Source organism: Protomyctophum parallelum (genome assembly GCF_964188405.1).
Source record: "Protomyctophum parallelum genome assembly, chromosome: 21".
NCBI lineage: Eukaryota > Metazoa > Chordata > Actinopteri > Myctophiformes > Myctophidae > Protomyctophum > Protomyctophum parallelum.
In genome coordinates this window covers 27,149,894-27,170,067 of record NC_139713.1, presented here as the reverse complement: position 1 = coordinate 27,170,067, position 20,174 = coordinate 27,149,894, and the positions used below count along the sequence as shown (strand labels likewise).

General features: G+C 40.8%; 2 protein-coding genes across 5 annotated transcripts; both read right to left on the bottom strand.

Moving 5' to 3' along the window:
* Positions 1–1,091: 1,091 nt before the first annotated feature.
* LOC310879447 (prostaglandin G/H synthase 1-like) lies at positions 1,092–12,504 on the bottom strand. Of its 4 annotated transcripts, none has more exons than XM_083794143.1 (11): positions 12,286–12,504; positions 12,104–12,184; positions 9,101–9,217; positions 8,322–8,462; positions 7,472–7,615; positions 6,441–6,622; positions 5,803–5,886; positions 5,271–5,517; positions 4,690–4,976; positions 3,312–3,459; positions 1,092–2,138 (listed from the first exon to the last, which is right to left on the bottom strand). In XM_083794143.1, the coding sequence occupies exons 1-11, from the start codon at positions 12,290–12,292 to the stop codon at positions 1,789–1,791; spliced, it is 1,788 nt and encodes a 595-aa protein (XP_083650269.1). In that variant the 5' UTR covers positions 12,293–12,504; the 3' UTR covers positions 1,092–1,788. The 4 variants fall into 4 exon arrangements, with proteins under 4 accessions (XP_083650269.1, XP_083650271.1, XP_083650270.1 ...); XM_083794145.1 differs by having other exon boundaries at positions 7,472–7,611; positions 9,169–9,217; XM_083794144.1 differs by having other exon boundaries at positions 12,104–12,142.
* Positions 12,505–14,455: 1,951 nt separating this feature from the next.
* rpl37 (ribosomal protein L37) lies at positions 14,456–18,269 on the bottom strand. The gene is made up of 4 exons (XM_083794174.1): positions 18,200–18,269; positions 17,140–17,275; positions 16,426–16,510; positions 14,456–14,647 (listed from the first exon to the last, which is right to left on the bottom strand). The coding sequence occupies exons 1-4, from the start codon at positions 18,200–18,202 to the stop codon at positions 14,578–14,580; spliced, it is 294 nt and encodes a 97-aa protein (XP_083650300.1). The 5' UTR covers positions 18,203–18,269; the 3' UTR covers positions 14,456–14,577.
* Between the last annotated feature and the right edge of the window lie 1,905 nt (positions 18,270–20,174).

Here is a 20,174-nt window from a genome sequence, read left to right as displayed (position 1 = left end):
TGTGATATTTGCATTGTGCAATGAAAGTACCCTGTCCTACCAGCCTAAGCAACAAACAGTGTCATGCATCAGTGTCTGTTTGCAAAACCTCAGCTGTTCACATGGCTGAGATTGTTGATTGGGTGGTTTTGTAGAGGTGAAGCAGGACAAGACACCAGGCTGTTCATCCCACTGTTCTATCACCTCCTACTATTCATTTCGATGGAAGTTGCTCAGTGGTGTTTTGAAGCACCCGGAAGAACGGTCTACTTCCGCATTTTTTTCAATGCGGAAGTACTCAATGTTAAAGGATCATTCAGTGATTTGGGTGATTTGGAAAACCCCCCGGTCTGCCCCGGTAACAAGATGTGCACATGCATGCACTACAGTGGGGGGGGACACGCAACAGGCCAACAGCATGCACACCAAGGCCTGCCCCCTCTCGATCATGATTGGTGCTAGGCCACTCTCTATCCTGATTAGATGAAGGCTGGGCCACCTAGCCAAAAAGGAAACCTTTTTTGACCCCAGGGGTTAACTGGGGACAGGGAGGAACTCCTTATATGGTCAGCACACTCGTAAGGAGGATTATCACGACAAAAGAAAAAAAGAAGTGATATTTGAATTAAGTGACATCACTGAATATACCTTCCTTAAAGGTATATTCAGTGATTTCACTTAATTCAAATATCACTTATTTTTTTGTTTTGTTGTGATAATCCTCCCTACTATAGAGTGTGCTGGCCATATAAGGAGTTCCTCCCTGTCCCCAGTTAACCCCTGGGGGTCAAAAAACCTTAGGTTTCGTTTTTGACTCTCTATCCTGATTGGACGAAAGGCTGGGTCCCACAGCCAAAAACGAAACCTAAGGTTTTTTGAGTGAAATCACTGAATATACCTTTAAATCCGAGCTGCATGGGGTTTCCTCATGTTAAATGTACGTGCCCGCCTGCATTCTCAGCTCTGACCAGTAGGGCTCAGCGCTTCAACGCTGGAGAGCCTCCCTGGGGGCTTGGTTGTCCCTTCATTCAGACATACAGGAAGTAGAGCCACAGGATAACTCACATATTCCAAATAATAATACTAACCAGTTTGCGTAGAATAGATGATGCTCACTTTAATTTATTAGCGTTTCAAAAACATGTTAAATGTCTACATTTTTAATAAAGAACCTACTGTTTGTATGTCAGTGTGTGTGTGTGTGTGTGTGTGTGTGTGTGCGTGCGTGCATGCTTGCACACGCATGATTTCACATTGAGGTCAAGTTTGTCCAATAAGCATGCAGCACAACACTATGTGGTCATCATTCTAAAGGTCTGGGTAAACAACTGAACATGAATCTGTTAGCAGCAGATTGGATCTTCTAACACAGTGATTCTCATCCTTTTTCATTTCAAGAACGCCCAGTTTATTTCTGACAACCCTAATCTACACTGTGAAGTCCTCAGTGTTCATTTAACCCAGAGAGGGTGTTCCATTTGTACACTATCAGTTACAGACCTCCAACTCTAAGTTACACCAGACCCCACTTGGTCCAATAGGCCAACATGATGTCTCTGAGATTGTACATGGGAGATTTTCCTCATGCAACGCCAACATAAAACCAATTATAAAATCATCAATCTTCAGTGTCCGATTGTCCATAGTCTCTTAGAAATCAGATTTGAATCACATTTCAAAGCCCCTAGGAATGTGGTTCAAAGCTGATTCGCTTCTGCTTTGACTTCATGTAAAAATGGGATTGATTCAAGTGTGGACATAGGCCAGAAACATTGGATTTGGTCTGCCAGTGTGAACATAGCCTGTATGTCATAACTCATCATCCATATGTCCATTTGGAGCACTGGTCTCTTCGGGCACATGGAAAGCCACGTGAGGGGGACACGTCCTGGTGTTGAGGCAGACCAGCTTCTTCAATGAGGCCGACAGGACCAGATCAAATCCTACTTGGCCTCCAAAAGTGCTTGGCTTCCAGTACTCTGGAGAACATATAGGATTTCCTAATAGACCTTTCAGAGAGAAGGGGGCCCCCATCTCCACCATGCTCTCTCCAAATATGGCGTCCGGCCGCGTCCGTTCCAGGAGTAAGCCGGGATAGAATTCTAGAGCATCAATGTCTCCGTACATGTCCTCCAGTTCACCTGCGACCTCCTCCTCACCTGCAAAACATTTACCACCGGAGACAGAGAGGAGTGATTTAAAACCAGTCGAATTCACTACACACCCACATTAGTCTTCCTAAGTCCTCAGGTTAGGGGTGCAACAGTAATGCATTTTAATATCTAAAGCTCACAACTCGACGTGATTAGACACGTGAGCTTGTATATCAGCTCGCTACTTTTGAGGGCCACTGTCATATGACAAAGTATAAAATACGGTGGATCCGTAAGTGTCCATTGGGACTTTACAGTGTAATTCATATAGTGTAGAAGAGAGGTGAATGGGGAGGTGGGGGGGGGGCATGCTGAGAGTTGAGGAGACTGCGAGAATGAAGACGGACCCCATGAGACATCAGCTGTCTCATGGAAAATGGAAATCAGCTGTGACAAGGAGGGAGCGACTTTGAAAAAGCATTTAATTAGTAAATTGAGGCTCTCTCCCAGTGACAGTGGAAGATGATATTTGCGATATGCGCTGTTCCGATCAGCCTGAGCCCAACTCACAGCCACCAACACAACACAACACAACACAACATAGCCCCATATATGTGCCCTCTCCCTACGCTCATTCTGTAGCTCCGAGATGAGGTCACACCCTGGGCCCCTCCCACCGCGGTTCAGAAACGGTGCATGTTTCCACAAGGAACGCTTCTTACCTTTTTCTGCACAATGAATCCAAAAAGTGAAGGGCCACAAACGTCTTACACTAATTCAAACTTAGGATCGGCCAAGAAAATCTTGGTTACAGCGGTTGTTTAGCATGTTTTTCAAGGAAGTTGAAAAGCTTTAGCGCCTCCCCGGTGCCTCCCTGGTCGAATGTGGAATTATATTTCCAACTTCACTCGACATGTACGCGCACATGCACGACTTCCTTGATAAACATGGAAGCGGCTGACTAAACAACCGCTGTAAACGCTCGTGTAACCTCGTTTAAACTTGGATTTTCTTGGCCGATCCTAAATTTGAATTAGTGTAAAACAATTTTGGCCCTTCACTTTTTGGATTCATTGTGCAGAAAAGGGTAAGAAGCGTGTGGAAACATGCGCCGTTTCTGAACCGCGGTGGGAGGGGCCCAGGGTGTGACCTCATCTCGGAGCTACAGAATGAGCGTAGTGCTGAGGGAACATACTGGGGCTAAACACAACACAGAATGTATTCATCACGCTGTCTTACCTGTGAAATGTGTGAAAGATGTGTAAGGCTGAAGATTAAAGCGTTTTCTGTACTGATTGAAGGACTGGATACGAAGCACTCTGGATTCTATGATGGTCTTAACAGCAACTCCGGTCACCACAGCGTGCATATTGTTGGCTCCACCTACCTGTGGAACGTACAGTGAGTAAAACAATTTGAAACATGCACATTATGCACACTGGAAACTGGATCGGATGCAAAAAAAGTTTCTGTTTGAGAACATTTAAATTAAAAGCAAACAGAATTAAGTATATATTACATATTCAACTTTATTTTATTTAACTACTTAAGCTTAAAGGTATATTCAGTGATTTCACTCAAAAAACCTTAGGTTTCGTTTTTGGCTGTGGGACCCAGCCTTTCGTCCAATCAGGATAGAGAGTCAAAAACGAAACCTAAGGTTTTTTGACCCCCAGGGGTTAACTGGGGACAGGGAGGAACTCCTTATATGGCCAGCACACTCTATAGTAGGGAGGATTATCACAACAAAACTAAAAAATAAGTGATGTTTGAATTAAGTTAAATCACTGAATATACCTTTAAAAAGAAAGTTTACAACACATCGCAATGTAAAGGGCCTTGCAAACGTGAGGCGAGGAACGCAGGCGTTGTTGCCTGGATCAACACAGGTCTCCTCCATGTCTGTTGAAGAGGGGCGCAACAACGCAAGCGTAAAAAATAAATCACACCTGTGTGAACCGAGTGGTGCAACTCCCCTCTCTCCCCCCTCCTCTCTCTCTCTCTCTCTCTCTGCTCCGTCAGATTAGCTTTATTATGGATATCAATCTGCGTCGCTGAGAACTATTTTTTCATTATTATTTTGGCTCGGCCTTTCCTTCTTTAGCAAACCTAGACAGTCAGAAGTTGGATTTGCGTCCAGCGGCTTGGCCTTTCCTTCTTTAGCAAACCTAGACAGTCATAAGTTGGATTTGCGTCCAGCAGGTGGCAGCCATGTCACATACTTCTCTCGTTCCAATTTCACGCATGCGCACACCACTCGTGCTCACACAGGTACACAAACAAACAGGTACACAGACATTGCTGGTTGTAGGAGTGGTTGCACCACTCAAAAAGCTAAACAGAATCCAGGTCTGGTGAGTCGCGGGCGTGTGCACGTAACAAGCATGCACGCAACAAATCCACGGGACCGCGCTCACGTAAATACGCTTGCGTTGTCGCGCCGCGACTTCTCCGAACAAAAACGCAGGTCTCATTGGAAATGAACTATAGGCGCGCGCGTCCAGCACCTAGAATGTCAGCTAGAATTAAATACCAGTGCAATATGCTTTATACATGAGAAAAAGGCAAATCAGATTATTGGGTAACTGAGCTTCTAATATGTGTAACATTTCCTTACCTGGCCGGCAACTTGTCGTGAAAAGGCATCCACTAATTTCTCCACGCCATATCGTGTGACAACAGAAGTATTAAAGAGAAATTGTTCATAGGAGAGTTCATCCCCATCAATTAAAAAGCTGTCAGGCATCAAGGGATGCCAGTGGTAGAGCTGGACGAACTCCAGAGCAATGCGATTGCTGTACTGGAACTGTGCGTTGAAGAGCAGAGATGGATCAAACTTTAACTTCAGCAGGTAGCCACTCAGATGCTGAACATACTCCTCGATCACAATGCGTATCGTCTCACCTGGGGAAAACAAACAGAAACGAGAAAGGGAGAGGGACATTTTTTTATTCTCTTTAGTTATCGCCTTAAAAGTAGTAAGCAGTGTTGTTGGCCCCAAGGGTCCTTGGGTCTATATGGGGCCTTCTGTTTTGGTGGAAAACTACTCCCAAGCCCCAGATTAATACAAAAGTAATGTATGTCACAATATTAACCACTTAAACCCTAAATACTAGTCTAGTCTGTACATTTGGGGTCAAAACATGGCTGATATGGCTTACGCAGTACAGCATACATTCATATCACTGGCCAGCTCACCAATGATGATGAGGCGTGCGGTTTGGAAGAGCTGGTCGTCATCCCATGTGGGATGTTCTGCCTTCAGGATGTCACACACCCGGTTATGTTCTCTCAGCCACAGTGTAGCGTACATCCCCAGGCCGGGCAGGAGACCGAACACTTCCTGACCAATAGCCATCTGCATCTCTGGAGGGGTCCCCGGGGGGTAGTTCATCTTAACTGGTGCATCAGCCACTAGAGGAGGGTACATCTCTCCGTCAATTAACTGATGGAAGAGAGAAAAAAAAACACTAAATTAACTCCTACTGTATGTTGCTCATAATTATAATTTCTTGGTATTGCACCAAGCTCTCCACTGTCATACTACATATCAATGAACACCATGATAAATATTGAAGTCAGTGGCTGTCAAACATGTCAAGGACCCGAAGCTTTGCCATGCGTTAGTTAATAGTAAATACCTATTTAAATAATAAAGTGTTGCTTTGTTCCATGTTTCCAAGTGTCACAATGGAAATTATCTCAGTTCAGAGTGGAACATCTTTGTCACCTGGTACTTCAGTTTCCCATCTCTGAGAAGTCTCAGGTTGAGCTGACGAGCCAGATTATCTCCATAGACGTGGCCTGCATCCACCTGCACTCCAACGATACGTTTACAGAGAAACACAGATGTTAAGTCACATGAACAGGGCGTGGATATATGTTGTGGCTACAGCAGATATTAAATCATGTCTGAAATCCCATACTACATGCTCCGTACTAATCAGAAATACATTTTTAACATAATTTCCAGTGCTTACACAACAGCATAAGCACCTTTCAGACAGCATCAGACAGCATCACAGAATGTTAGGAAATTGCCACATCTTGTGACAAAGCAGAGGTACTACAGATAAATAATAAAGAGCTTTGTGTCAACCACTGTTGTCCTTGTCCTCACAGCTACCACACTGCATTGTGGGACATTTATACAAGGGTGTGAAGAATGCATACTGTAATATTGTAATATTTCTCAAATGTAGTATGCATTACACATACTAAGCTTTTGAACATAGCCTACCAAAAAGTGAGCACAACCAATTTGGCATACCGGTAATAATACATATATGGACATGAACATTGTACAATGTTGGTAAGTTATCACCAATCCCTAATTTTTTTTATAATATTAATAATAATAAAACAAACCCCATGTGCTAAAGCCTTGGTGTAGCCCAGACCCATGCTGTTGTGCGTCTTAAAGAACTGGTGAGTGAAGTGCTGTGCAAAGAAGGCGAACATGAGGTTGCTGCCCTGGGGGTCTGGTCTGAAGGTCCTCCTCAACAGCAGCTTCTTCACCAGCAGCTCTGGGCTGGGCAGCACGACCTTGCCTAAAACACACATTCACAGCATAACTCACTTTAACCTATTGAGATGTGTATATATATATATATATATATATATAGATATCAGCGGTTCTAAAACCTTTTCATGTCAACGCCCCCCAAAATGATATGCATTTGGCCTCGAACCCCCAGGCCTTTCTGAGAATATATTGTTCCAGGGACCCCCAGAAGCAAAGATTTGAGTTAAATTTGGTGCCTCCCCAGGACCCAGACATACAAAAATACATTATAAATTATTAGCTCATGCCCTGTTTAAAAAAATAATAATGCTCTTCTGTTTGATCAGCTTTTTTCACTATTTCTTTTAGTTTTACTAAGATTTTTCTTAATCTGAAAATGTTTGGATTATTATTATTTAAACAAATATTTTATGTGTGGATTTTCTTTGTAGGAAAAAGCCATAAAACCCCCAAAATGGGTCCAGGCCCATTGTTTGGGAAAGACTGTTTAAGTCTGTATCTTTGTCAAAACATGGCTTATACAGTTTACACAGTACAGCATACCAGTGTACTCTTCAAGGTCAACTGTCTGTTGATGTCACAATTGTGAACAATTCAGTCTCAATTGATACAACACAGTAGCTGTTCCAGAAAAAATATTATTCATTATGTTGTTGTTATTGTCCTAACACTATGATTCCTACAAAACAGTGTTTTCTTTCATCATTGCACAACGCATAGTGAACATAGCAGACATAGAGCTTGTAACAGATCTGCTATTTTTTATGTTTTCAAATTGCCTATAATGACATGTCTAACAAAGATACACCAGGTTGAAAGTGGTTAATAAAAACATGGTTCTATACATTGATGAAATGACATAAAGATGCCTAACCTTTGACCCCCATAGGGGTAGGGCAGTCCTTGGGTACAGGGGGTAGGATACGAGTGTAGTAGCTCACATTGTAGTAAGATTCCCAGCTCAGGTACCCATACTTAGAATTAAACGTAGGAGGGCTGGGGATCAAGGTGGACCTAGCTGTAAAATACACACACATCAAACATGTATAACAGGTTTGTATATAAGTTACGTATTTATGACTAAGCCCTTGAATGAAGCCTGAGTCATACTTTGTTGCAGGCGACAGCGGCATACAAGAAAGTATATGGGTATTGTCACACAATGACGGGAGAGCGTGCATGCCGAGCTATAAAATGCATCAAAGGTGAACTCCACATGATGGCACGTCAACCAGTAGCTCCATCCCTTTGCTCGCATATAATGGAAGTGAACAGGACACGGCTGTTTTAGTCATCCATGTGTGACTATACATACATTTAGTTTATTTTTGTCCGTGTTCACCTATGTGTTGTTCACTTATGTGTTGGTTAATGAGCACCAGTAGGGGCGCTGTTGTGCCAGAAACAGAGAGAGAGAGAGACAGTGCTGCACTGTTGCCTGCTAATGAGAGAGAGAGAGAGAGAGAGAGAGAGAGAGAGAGAGAGAGAGAGGAGGGGGGGGAGAGGGGAGTTGCACCACTCGGTTCACACGGGTGTGATTTTACATTCATAAATAGGACCACAATGTGGTTCCTATGACTTTTTTTGTAGACTGTACCTCGTGCCTTTTACATTTCTGTCTAATATAGTAGTCAATTAACCATACCCTAAATTAAGCATAACGACTTGGGCATTGGAGATAAAAGGAGGCAATAACGATGTGATCATCATGATATATTGTGGACCTGTCAGCACTAGTCGCATTAGAACGTCCCGAAGGAAGGTGCTGTTGATGACGTCCCACAACCACTGGAAATGGGTCAGGAAGTAATGGATGGCATCTGGACCGGGCTTCAAGAGGTCCCGCAACCTGGACCTGAACTCCGCTGAGGATGCACAACACATAATGACATAATCATGTTTTATTGGGATTTTTTGAATACTGTAATGTTTCTGTTTTACTTATTATTACATCTTTGACAAATCATACCAATCATACTTAGTGCTTTGTTTTAGGGTGAATTCTGTTTCATGAAACACGTTTAGCTTCAAGTAATTTTAGTTCCACAAAGCCACTCTTATGCAGACAATTTAAAATTATAAATGTTTCACCCAGTTTTCAATCGATTCATTCATACACGTTCATTCATTCATTCATTCATTGACTTTGTCATATGAACTCTGTTCCACATTATTTTCTATTGTTTTCAGTTACAGCGCTGGTTGAATACCATTCCACTTAGCGAGGGTGATGTAATCGCATAAATTAGCCTAGCGGACAACTATTTCACATTTGATTATGAATTGCGTTACTGATCCTACAGTATATGAAACAGATCCTCACATCTATACTTGTTCCTACTTGTTGATCATGCAATGTTCCCTGACATCAGATGTGTTTCTTTGACTAGACATTTTTGTCCAATGTGAAAGGAAATAGCAACAATATTTACTTAGCATTCCTCTCAATGCAAACGTTTATTAAAGGATATGTGAATTGATCCCAAAAGGAAATTGGACTCACGGACAGTGCAGTTTTCACCATAGTAACCGGTACGAGTGCAGTCGCACTCATATCTGTCTAGAGCGTACCTTACGCAGACTCCCTGGTGCTGACATGGGAAATGACAGCAAGGATTTGCTGCAAGGAAAACAAGAAAAACAAGCCCAGTCAACGAGAGTTGAAATATTCCAAGGCTGAAATTCTATAAACTATACATGACATGTATACTTTGATCCTACTTGACTTCTTAACCACTTACCATACCAGTGGTCATCGTCACTCACTACTGGCTTGTGGTGGCATTTTTCCCACAGACATACAAAATGAGTGTACAAATGGAACCAAATTAACCCGTATTTCTGCAAATACTTGTACTTGTCATGATGTGACACCTTTCTTTTTTTTAATGAAATTTGTGTATGACGTTTTTGCCTATAATGAGTCATGACATACCGTAAATAGGGACACCGGGTTTGAAAGTAATGTGAGGTGATGTTAATAATAATAATATTAAAGTCCCCGTGAGATCATTGTCGGACAGAATGTATAGAACAAGAATTTAAATGATCATAAATGTGTATCGTAACTAATATATATCAAGACTTAACCTTTTGGTGGGAACATGAAGAGTGTCATGTATGTGAGGTTTGTATGTCAGTAAACTTGTACGAACAAGCATCCTAGCAACACAAGGTTAACAAATAATAATCAAACAAAGGGATCTTTGTTCACTGCCCCCACCCCCCAGACTCTCCCCCTTCTCTCGTTCTCTCTCTCATACCTACACTAAGCAAAACGGTAAATCAAAGTAGGCCTAGTAAAGTACTCAAATTAGATGTAGTGAATAAATGCAAAAACATTAATAAATAAATAAATGTCCATATCAATTGGACGGGGGAATGAAACCATCACTTATGTAAATTAGGTTTGTGGTTAGGTCTGTGTCATTGCTCAAGTCAAAATATGTATGTCTGTTTGGGCACACAATTTGTAACATTACACAATTAATGAGGGCGTGTCATTACAGATGGGGATGTATGTTATGGTGTGGTGAATGGGGTAATCTAGTCTAATTACTGTAAATACTGCAATTAGGAACCAACTGTGCAGATTATAAAACAGACATGCAATGGGTTAGGAGGTCTTTTTCCCCGAAGCATCACCCTCACGCAGGTAAGGACATGTCTTTTCCGGTCCACAGATCATAAAGCTTTCCATGGTTACGGAAATGTTTTGTAAACAACATATCAGCAACAGATCAGTTATCTCAGCAGATCATTATGCACTTATGTTGAACCCTAGCGCCCCTATTCTGAGGTGATTCATGAGCTTGTAGATCAGCTATTTGCGGAAAATAATTTTGGTATAGACTTCTGGGGCTTAGTGCTCACAAATGAAAACCTGAAGTTCCTGCAAGTTAATTATTGCAAGAAGGAATTCTACTGCCTACAAGCAGGTTAAGACGGAATGGTATGTTCCGTTAACATTAATAATGACGACCCCAGGCTTAGTCTTGATTGGACATTTTGAGGAATCCTATAAAAGAATGCACAAGACTAGACTAGCTCAGTGAAACAGACATGGAGAAATACTGTTTCATGGATGCACACATTAAACGAGCATGCTTGCTCAAGCACACACGCACTGGGATGAAGCACTGGTCCTCAAAGTGGGGTCCAGGGGGCCCCCAGGGATCCTATAAATTGTTAGGAACCAAGTGGACATGTCTATAACTCTGAGTTATTGTTGGAAATCTTGAAATTAAAAACTTTGAGAAACAATGGGATAAATAACTGGATGGAAAAGCAATGTTTCAGTGCAAGATGCACGCTCTATGGATCTATAGAATAATTAGAGTAGCTTTAGCCGCAATTTGCAACTCTAGATTTTTTTTACAATGGGTTGAATCTAGAGTTGCAACAAGCTCCATCCACTTCCTATTCATCATTTTTGGTTTGTGATCTGCTTGTCTTAAATGACGTTAAACTCACCAACATTGCAGCTGCAGTCCAAGCTTGAATTATCCTCTTTCAATCTGCCGAGCTTGTTTTTCATAAAAATCCACCGTAGAGATATTATGAGCTACTTTCTGTCAAGACATCCTCTGCAAATGATTATTCTTTTAAGTGTTGCAGTTTGGAAGCACTCGTTTCTGTTAACGGGTCGCCATGCTGCCTCCTGCATTATGTGCGAATTCGAAACAGGTTGAACACAGGGCCGTTCAGTGACATACGATGAGTGCTTCCAAACTCCAGCACTTAGAAAAATAATCACTTGCAGAGGATGTCTTGACAGAAAGTAGCTCATAACATCTCTACGGTGGATTTTTATGAAAAACAAGCTCGGCAGATTGAAAGAGGATAATTCAAGCTTGGACTGCAGCTGCAATGTTGGTGAGTTTAACGTCATTTAAGACAAGCAGATCACAAACCAAAAATGATGAATAGGAAGTGGATGGAGCTTGTTGCAACTCTAGATTCAACCCATTGTAAAAAAATCTAGAGTTGCAAATTGCGGCTAAAGCTACTCTAATTATTCTATAGATCCATAGAGCGTGCATCTTGCACTGAAACATTGCTTTTCCATCCAGTTATTTATCCCATTGTTTCTCAAAGTTTTTAATTTCAAGATTTCCAACAATAACTCAGAGTTATAGACATGTCCACTTGGTTCCTAACAATCTATAGGATCCCTGGGGGCCCCCCTGGACCCCACTTTGAGGACCAGTGCTTCATCCCAGTGCGTGTGTGCTTGAGCAAGCATGCTCGTTTAATGTGTGCATCCATGAAACAGTATTTCTCCATGTCTGTTTCACTGAGCTAGTCTAGTCTTGTGCATTCTTTTATAGGATTCCTCAAAATGTAGCTAGTAGCTTATGTATAGCTTCTGTGAGGCCTGAATGGAATTAATCAGATAAATGGTGCATTTAAATAGCGCCTTTATCCAAGGCGCTTTACAAAGATTGTGCATTACATTCACCCATTCACACACATACATGGTTTAACTTTCTCAATGAGTATGTACCTGTATTGGAGGTGTCTTCATCACTGCAGCATAGAGGTGCTCGCAAAAGCAAAATAACACATAGTGATCCTAGGAAAGAGGCTTCACATAGAGAAACAGATTTACATTTCTATAACAACAATAAAACACATAAAAAACGAAAAAGACAAGGAAATGTTCACAATTCAATAATGAATACTTACATCCCATTATAGCAGTCAAGGTTCAGTAATCAGTAGCCTAACAACCATTCCTGGTCCCAAAAATAGACTACTTTAAAGGTGCAGCCATAATGAATCTGCACATCCTGTACTGAATTGGAGGGAAAGACTACTTTATGTACGGGAATGTAAACTGGCTGCTTCATGAAGCGACAAGTACTTCTTATCTCTTCTTTCTCCAACTACGCGATCCATGGAGCATGGACCCGCGTACAGCATGGACCAGAGAGCTCAGGATAGACATAACACAAAACACATTCAAGAGACTCAATGGGACAAGGTAACATTCTACGACGTCTTTGTCGCCCCCTGTTGGCCGAACTCCACCGTCGCGTGAAACATTAAATTGAGTCATCCTGGAACTATTGAAACCTGTCAAGCAAGCCCTAAGCAAGTAAAACAGGTTCACTTTCGGTGTATGTGCTGATTGTGCTCTTTATCCATGTATCTCCTCCTGTAAATGCTGAGATTACTGTAGGCCCCCCAGATTGAATGGAAGTTCCCTTTCCCCCATCTGACACAGTCCATCACCTGACTATGTGAGTCAGATCTATGTCCACCACCTGACTCACAGTCAGACACTAATATAGACGAATTCACAGAGGGGTGCCCTGGGCGCCCATTACTGAGGTGTAATCCATGGAGCAGGTGCTCCGTAGGCCAGGTGTAGCTAATGCACTTAGTGCACTTAATGGTACACCTCACTGACCTCAGTAATGGCCGCACCCAGGCAAGCCTCTGTGAATTTGTCTATAGATTCTGTAGCAATAGGAGGATCTAGGCTGCTTATAATTAATTGCATTGTAATTAATGTAATTGCATTACATTATTGCCATCTAAGAGATGGCACTAATGGTCTACTTCAGTCAGTTGAAACCTGGTGGAATTATTAAATTCAAAGAGAATGTACCTTTCTATGGTACTTTTCAGTACTTGGGGACAATATCATATGGGCTGTGTAGCTAATATTAGTATTTCATTCCCTTTGGTTTCCATTGCAGTGCATCCATACTAAGAATGACTCAACTCCAATATTCCACTATAACTCAAAACTAAATTTTAATGATTGAAAGGATATTATCTAATTTCAACAGAATAGATTTAGGTGACAAACAAAAACAGGCTCCATAGCTCTGGTCCAGGGAGGAGGGGGAACATGGAGATGGGTCTCGTTCCTCAGCTGGTTCTCACTTCATACAGAATATCTGATCTTTTTGTTTCGCCATGCGTATGCGTGGTGTGTATTCAAATGGTTTGATGACAATTTGATGTCAATTTATTATCGATGTTCAAATGCCATGAGATACATACTGTACCCTTCAAATCCATTAAGAAATCATACAGCTTTGAATCAGTTACAAAAATGAATAAAGCACCAATATCAGTTCATTAGTAAAAGCCTCAGCATAATGCTAGCATTGATCAAATACATTTTCTTACAGCTGAGCACAATTACATCTAAAGTTGGTGGTTCAGTCTATGGCTCAGGTAAGGGTATCAAACAAGTTTGAGCGGTGACTGAAATGTGGATGTCTGTGAGAGTATTTACTAGTAGTAAGATTTATCTTTTATTGAAACAGCATGGTTCAATAAAACGTCCAGAGCTATTACATCATGATCACCAACTGGAAATCAAACTCTTGACTGCATTTACGATGATAGTATCTTTATTTTATAATTTAGTATTAACTCTTATCTTGTGTAAGTTGTATTTGTTGGCAGTCTTGAGGAACATGAAACACCAATATTTTACAGCTTGTACTTCTATGAGTGGCTTGAAGTCAGTGAATGACCTTGAGAAATAGTTTCTGAACACCCTCGAAACGGATGACAATTTTACTTCAATTACCAATGAATTGAGAAACCTGTGCAAAGGGCCACATACACTATGGTTTTAAAAATCATTCCAAGCCAAGTGGATAGCAGTACTTTAGTTTACACCATCTCTCTCGCTCTCTCAAATTAATGTCAAGACAATAGTGGTTCCGGTGTTTGACACAAGATAAAAATGTCAACCAAGACATTGAAGATTGCGTATTATTACAAGTACTAGTATAGCTAGAAACCACCACCAGGTTACTTATACTTGAACAATGATGTGACAAAGTAGTTTCTGAAGCAATGATGCAAAAATATCAAAAGACGAGAAGACTCAAATTAACTGACACATTTATTTTTGCACCAACAGTGCAGCAACAATGAAAGCCAACTGTGAAAAAGTCACCAGGAGAACAGGTTAGCTTTGCCCAAGTGGCAACGAATAACGCAGATCACTTAAGGGGCGCCGGACGGGCCAACTGCTGCCCGCCTTGGTTTAGGGGTAGTCCCCTCACGGAAGCCATTCCTAGGAAAACAGGAACGAAAATACATTTTGCTTAATTACTTAATACATTGGAACAGCACATTTTTTACTTTTAATATATAAAGTAGTGGCTCCTAAATATGGTTCTCTATCCTGAAGTCCATCTAATCCCCAATTTGAATTATAGGAGAAAAATAAATAAAATAAAAACCTGTAACTGTAACCTGTAGCATTTTAAAGTATGGTTCATAACTAGAGGCTCATCCTACATTCGTTTCCAAAGGCATGTCAGTGGCTGCGGTTACATGAGGGCTTTTTCATTCAGAATGAAAACTTCAGAATGAATTAATTCAGAAGTAATGTTTTTTGCTGCGTGTTTACATGGGAAAGGTCATTCCGAATGAGTCTTTACATGGACAATACTTTTAAATCCCATTATTTCATTCCACATCAGGTTTGGGGCTGGGAAGGCTTCTGATTGGATAGGGGGCGGGCGGATATGTTTACGTCCAGTGGTGGAAAGTACATTTACTTTAGTACTAAAGTACAATTTTGAGGTATTTCTACTTTACTTTCCAATTGTTTTACTTTTACTACACTACATTTCAGTAAAACAAAATAGAAAAACACTTTTATGCCGTATATATTTGATGTATCCTGTAGCCTATGAGAGGTTTCTAATATATACCAATTACATGGAAACAAGCATGCACAGAAAGACCAGAATGAACTTCAATCCGAATGAGTGTTACATGAGTCCACAATTGTTTCAATAGGATTTAAAAATTGAATAAACCGGTCAGTTACATCAGATCTAAGTTTAAATCAGATTGACCATTTTCATTCAGATTTAAGTTTTTGTAGGTGTTTACATGAGAACTTTTAATAGGATTTAACTTTTATTCTGAATGAAGGGGATTTAACTGTCCATGTAAACGTAGCCATTGTCAAAGAACAATTGTCACAGCAGTCAGCCAGTCAATCTAAGCTAAAAGAGCCTGAACAAAATAAATAGCAAAAGTAAAACACTCATTGGGCTAAATTAGGCCATAGCCACTTGCCCAAATGTGGCTGACCTCATCACATTTGGGCAGTTAATCATAAAAAAAACTGATTACTTTTGCAATTTCTTTTGGGTCACATCTTAAGATTGACTACAGGAAAAGTAGGATGCCACTGAGAAAACCTACCCTCCCACAGGGAAGCACACCTAAACCTAACCTTTACCCATTTTGGGCGGAAACCCCTTTTGGTGTTGGCATCATGTTATGCTTTAGCTATTGAAAAATAGCAGATCTACAAGCTCATAGCGCGCCACCGAGTGGCGCGCTACGAGCTTGTAGGTCTGCTATTTTTTTTTTATCGAAGAACGACAGACATAGAAACAGCTTTTTCAGAAAACTGTCATTTTCAAACAGACATTTTTAGAATCTGATCTCAGGTCAGAATGGGTTAACTCATGTCTAACCAATGACTACTAAGTATGCACCCCATTACGGTTAGATACAATGCATCTGTTTACAACCCTGTGTTGTTGAGAGGCGGTCATGGTATACGCAAGATAAATTGGATAAGCCAATATCCACTTAGAGAATCATTGCTGCAAAGTCGTGTCTCAGTAAATAGATTTATTATCACTGAAGAATCAGACAGATTCAGACATTTATATTTGGTAGCATCATTGACAAGACAATTGGCAGCAAATACAAGTCACATAGTGTTGGGCAACTAAACTAATGCCACCTAATCTAGTTGTTACCGACATGTCAAACAATACAAGCTCTTCCACTGCAATGGCATCAACTAAGTACAGTACAAACCTGAATCTGCGATAGACGACCTTCAGGTGTCTAAGACGGCCAGTGCCGGTGGTGTTCCTCCTCTTGGCCTTAGCACTCCAGTTGTCTGCAAGTCCAAAATACATTTAAATTAAATCTCTGATCCTCACATTTCAAAGAATATGTAAATATTAGCAGGCTGTTAGTGTGCTTAAAGATTATGTAGGCTATTACAGGCATGAGCTAAAAAATAACCACCCTAAATAAGACAATGTATGACTGGATTGCAATGTCTTGTCTCAGTAAATAGATATATTATCACTGAAAAATCAGACAGATTCAGACATTTATATTTGATAGCATCATTGACAAGACAATTGCAGGCAAAATAAGGACCAGGCATTTACAGTCCATCGATCACAATTCAAAGAATACAAGCTACAGATCTTTACATAACTTAGAATTAGCAGGATGTAGTGTGCTTAACACCTTGTATCACAGGCAAGAGCTGACAAAGAACCTCACTAAATATACTTAACATCCTAGAATCTAGGATGTTAAGTGTATTTAGTTAGGTTCTTTCTCTAGAACCTAGATTACAACCAGTACTTAACCCGTTGTTAAGGGTTGTGCGAGCACACTCCTGACGGGTATAAAATGTATAACACAGTATCCGAGAATCAACTTGGTCACATGACTGGTTTACAGGTGTAAAGCAAAAGGTGAAATTGTGCAAGTCTACAGTAGCCTACTTACACTTTCTCTTGCGTTTCTCAGGATAGCCACACTTTCCGCAGCTGGACTTCTGCAGGTGGTAGGCCTTGGATCCACAGCGACGGCACAAAGTGTGCGTCTTGTTGCGCCGCTTTCCAAAGGAGGATGTTCCCTTCGTCTGAAATACACAAGTTCAATAATTACGAAGTTAGTCATCTTAACTCCTTCAGGTCAACATTGACACCACACATGATGGATTAGGATACAACTGGGCTGCGATGTCTTGTCTCAGTATAACTAAGATAGAATCACTGAAAATTCATAAGTTCAGACATTTGTATTTGATAACATCATTGACAAGACAGCAATCAAGTCCCATATTACATTGTCAGGCAACCAAGTTAGTTAAGCTACCTAAACAAACAGTTGTACTACTGTTCATAAAACTTAGCTACACTAAAAACCCTAGTTACTAGTTAAAGTATCGAGCTATATTGAGTCTACTTTATGTACCCATTACCCAACGTTGATTATGAGCAGAGTAATTGTACAACTGCAAAACCTAACGTGATGGCAAACTGCACTCAAACTACTGTCGTTATTTCATTATGTCACTGAAAATAAAGTGATGCACACGTAACGGTTACAGCTATATCATTCTGCAAGTACTAGTAGAGAACCTACCATAAGCAACTAGGAAATTAGTCCAGCTAGTAGCACTTATAGCCAGCCACAGCAAAAATGCTACTTATTGCTAAGCTACTTGCCCAACGCTAATCAAATATTGTTCGATATCTTCAGTTTAACTGATACACGGTTAAAGCATCGTTACCGTAAGTAAATGTTCTCAATACGCTATTGTTTTCTCTCGAAAAATAAACATGTAAACAACATGGCTGTATTCTATCCCATTAGCGAAATAGCAGCATTGGATGGAACACCGTCCACTTAAATTGAACGCAAATGGATTTTAATCGCAAACAATATCAACGCTAAATACTAATAGTGTATCAAATCTACGTATCGGGACACAATGCAGTTCAGATAAACCTCATATTAAATAGATGTTTAGAGATTTCTTTCTGGCGGTGTTCAACCGTACCATTTTCTTCCTGAAGCGATGGGAAAAGAGGCCGGAAGAGGAAGTTGTGCAGCATTAAATTAGAACTGGAATGTTTCCTGTGTAACATAAAATTGTCACCGCACCGTTTATGTAGAATGTTGTGCCTGCTTTGTTCTACAATTAAAAAATCTCCTATGCTGTTCCTAGTTTACATTCATACATTTGAAAGAAAGTTCATATTGAATATGCAGTGCATGTTCTATTATTAATATACATAAAGAGTGTTACCTAAATGTTATCCCTTTTGGGTCAGTTACTGATCTGTTAATAGTCTCATTGCGATTTGCGAGAGGCAACAGTTTGGCAACGCGAAACTACTGATCTGTCTTCAAAAACATAAATTATGCTGACCAGATAACCTATAGCACATAAATAATGTATTATTTATATTAATAATGTGTACGCACTACGCACCATAGAGTAGGGTACGCACGAACGAACGCACGCGCGTGTATAGGCTTATGGACTACGCCTTGTGTAAAGGACTGAGGAGTGAGGACACAAACACGAACACACACACACATGCATTACCACTGGAACAGCAGAACTAACTTTTTGATTGATTGATTGATTGATTGATTGAAATATTTATTAACAGTTTGCAGAATTACAGTACAATTCAAGCACAACTCAATACAAAGACTGTTAACTGCGAGTGGACGACCCAATAAAGCATTAGCCTACACTTGTTTACAAGAGGGTCCATCTTGTTCAATTCATCAAAACATTTAGAGACGTACAAATATACACTTCTATAAAGCCAAAGAACAGAACGGGAATTCATCATGAAGGAGGCAAAAAGGGAAAAGAAACATATACCCACATTGACAGAGCATATATGAGGATGAGTGTCAGCCAGCCTATATACACACATGAGCAACGACAAAAACATCAGCAGTGAGGGATGAAGGTTGAGTGGGGGGAGGGGGTTTAAGGAGGGAGGAGAAAGTGGAGAAGAGCTTCCTTGGGTTAGAAGTACAGGATTGGATTTTGGTGTGGTAGAAACTAGAAAGAGGTTTTAGCAGTGGTTAGTGAGTGGGCGAAGGCTGAGAGGAGTGAGTGAAAGTGGGAAAGGTCATCTGGTAGCTTTGTCTTGTGCCACTTTCTTTCGGCTGCCCTTAGAGGTGTTCGTTCAGATCTGAGAGTTTCAGATAGCCAGGGAGCCGGTGGACATGAGCGAGCTGGCCTGGATGAGAGCGGGCAGTGTTGGTCGAATGCAGATGAGATAGAGGAGAGGAAGGATGAGGTTGCAGTGTCAGGTGAGAGGGAGATTAATTCCGACACACACCCATGTCGCCACAATATCTCAGTCCTATGGTCAATTGCATGGTCTACATCACCTTGTGGAACACTTTAAATGTACAGTATAGTCTACATATTATTACCAGCCAGGTAGTGGAGAACAAAGCTAATTGGTTAATAGGCCTACTGATTCTCTGAGATCCTTTGACATAACCAATAACCTATACTACTGAACCTTATAAGGGATTGCACTCCATTAACCACTTAAGCATTTATGCTTCATCTCGTGCAAAAATATCTATAGTCTACAAGCACACAACGCATATAGCAGCAATTTTCCACCAATAATGAAGCTGAAATATTGTTATTATTATTATTTTACATTAAATTGTAGTCCATCTGGTGGAAATTGTGGGTAAGCTATGATCTGGCGTCTGTCAAATTTCCATAATGACATAACAAAAAAATAAGTCTAGCTTATGATTTTGTAAACTTGGAAAACACAGAGACAATGCTGTGTGGGGAAATCGCTGTCCTCCGCAATGCCACAGTTCTGCTTTGATAGACTAGTTGAGCATTTGGACAAAACTATTTAATGACACGTGTTGAAGGTGTAGCCTATTAAGCCTACTATTGGAAAGGTTGCTGTGACCTTGCTTTTTGGCTGACTATAGTATCTATCGAGCATCTTTAACTTGCCGAGGCGACGCGC

Excerpts from the sequence above, each read along its gene's own strand:
- rpl37 (XM_083794174.1), bottom strand. Across the intron at positions 16,511-17,139 it reads TGAGAAACGCAAGAGAAAGT|ACAACTGGAGTGCTAAGGCC; the intron begins GTAAGTAGGCTA and ends TTGGACTTGCAG. Across the intron at positions 14,648-16,425 it reads GTCGTCTATCGCAGATTCAG|GAATGGCTTCCGTGAGGGGA; the intron begins GTTTGTACTGTA and ends CTGTTTTCCTAG.
- LOC310879447 (XM_083794143.1), bottom strand. Across the intron at positions 5,518-5,802 it reads ATGGGAAACTGAAGTACCAG|TTAATTGACGGAGAGATGTA; the intron begins GTGACAAAGATG and ends CTCTTCCATCAG. Across the intron at positions 3,460-4,689 it reads CACGACAAGTTGCCGGCCAG|GTAGGTGGAGCCAACAATAT; the intron begins GTAAGGAAATGT and ends TACGTTCCACAG.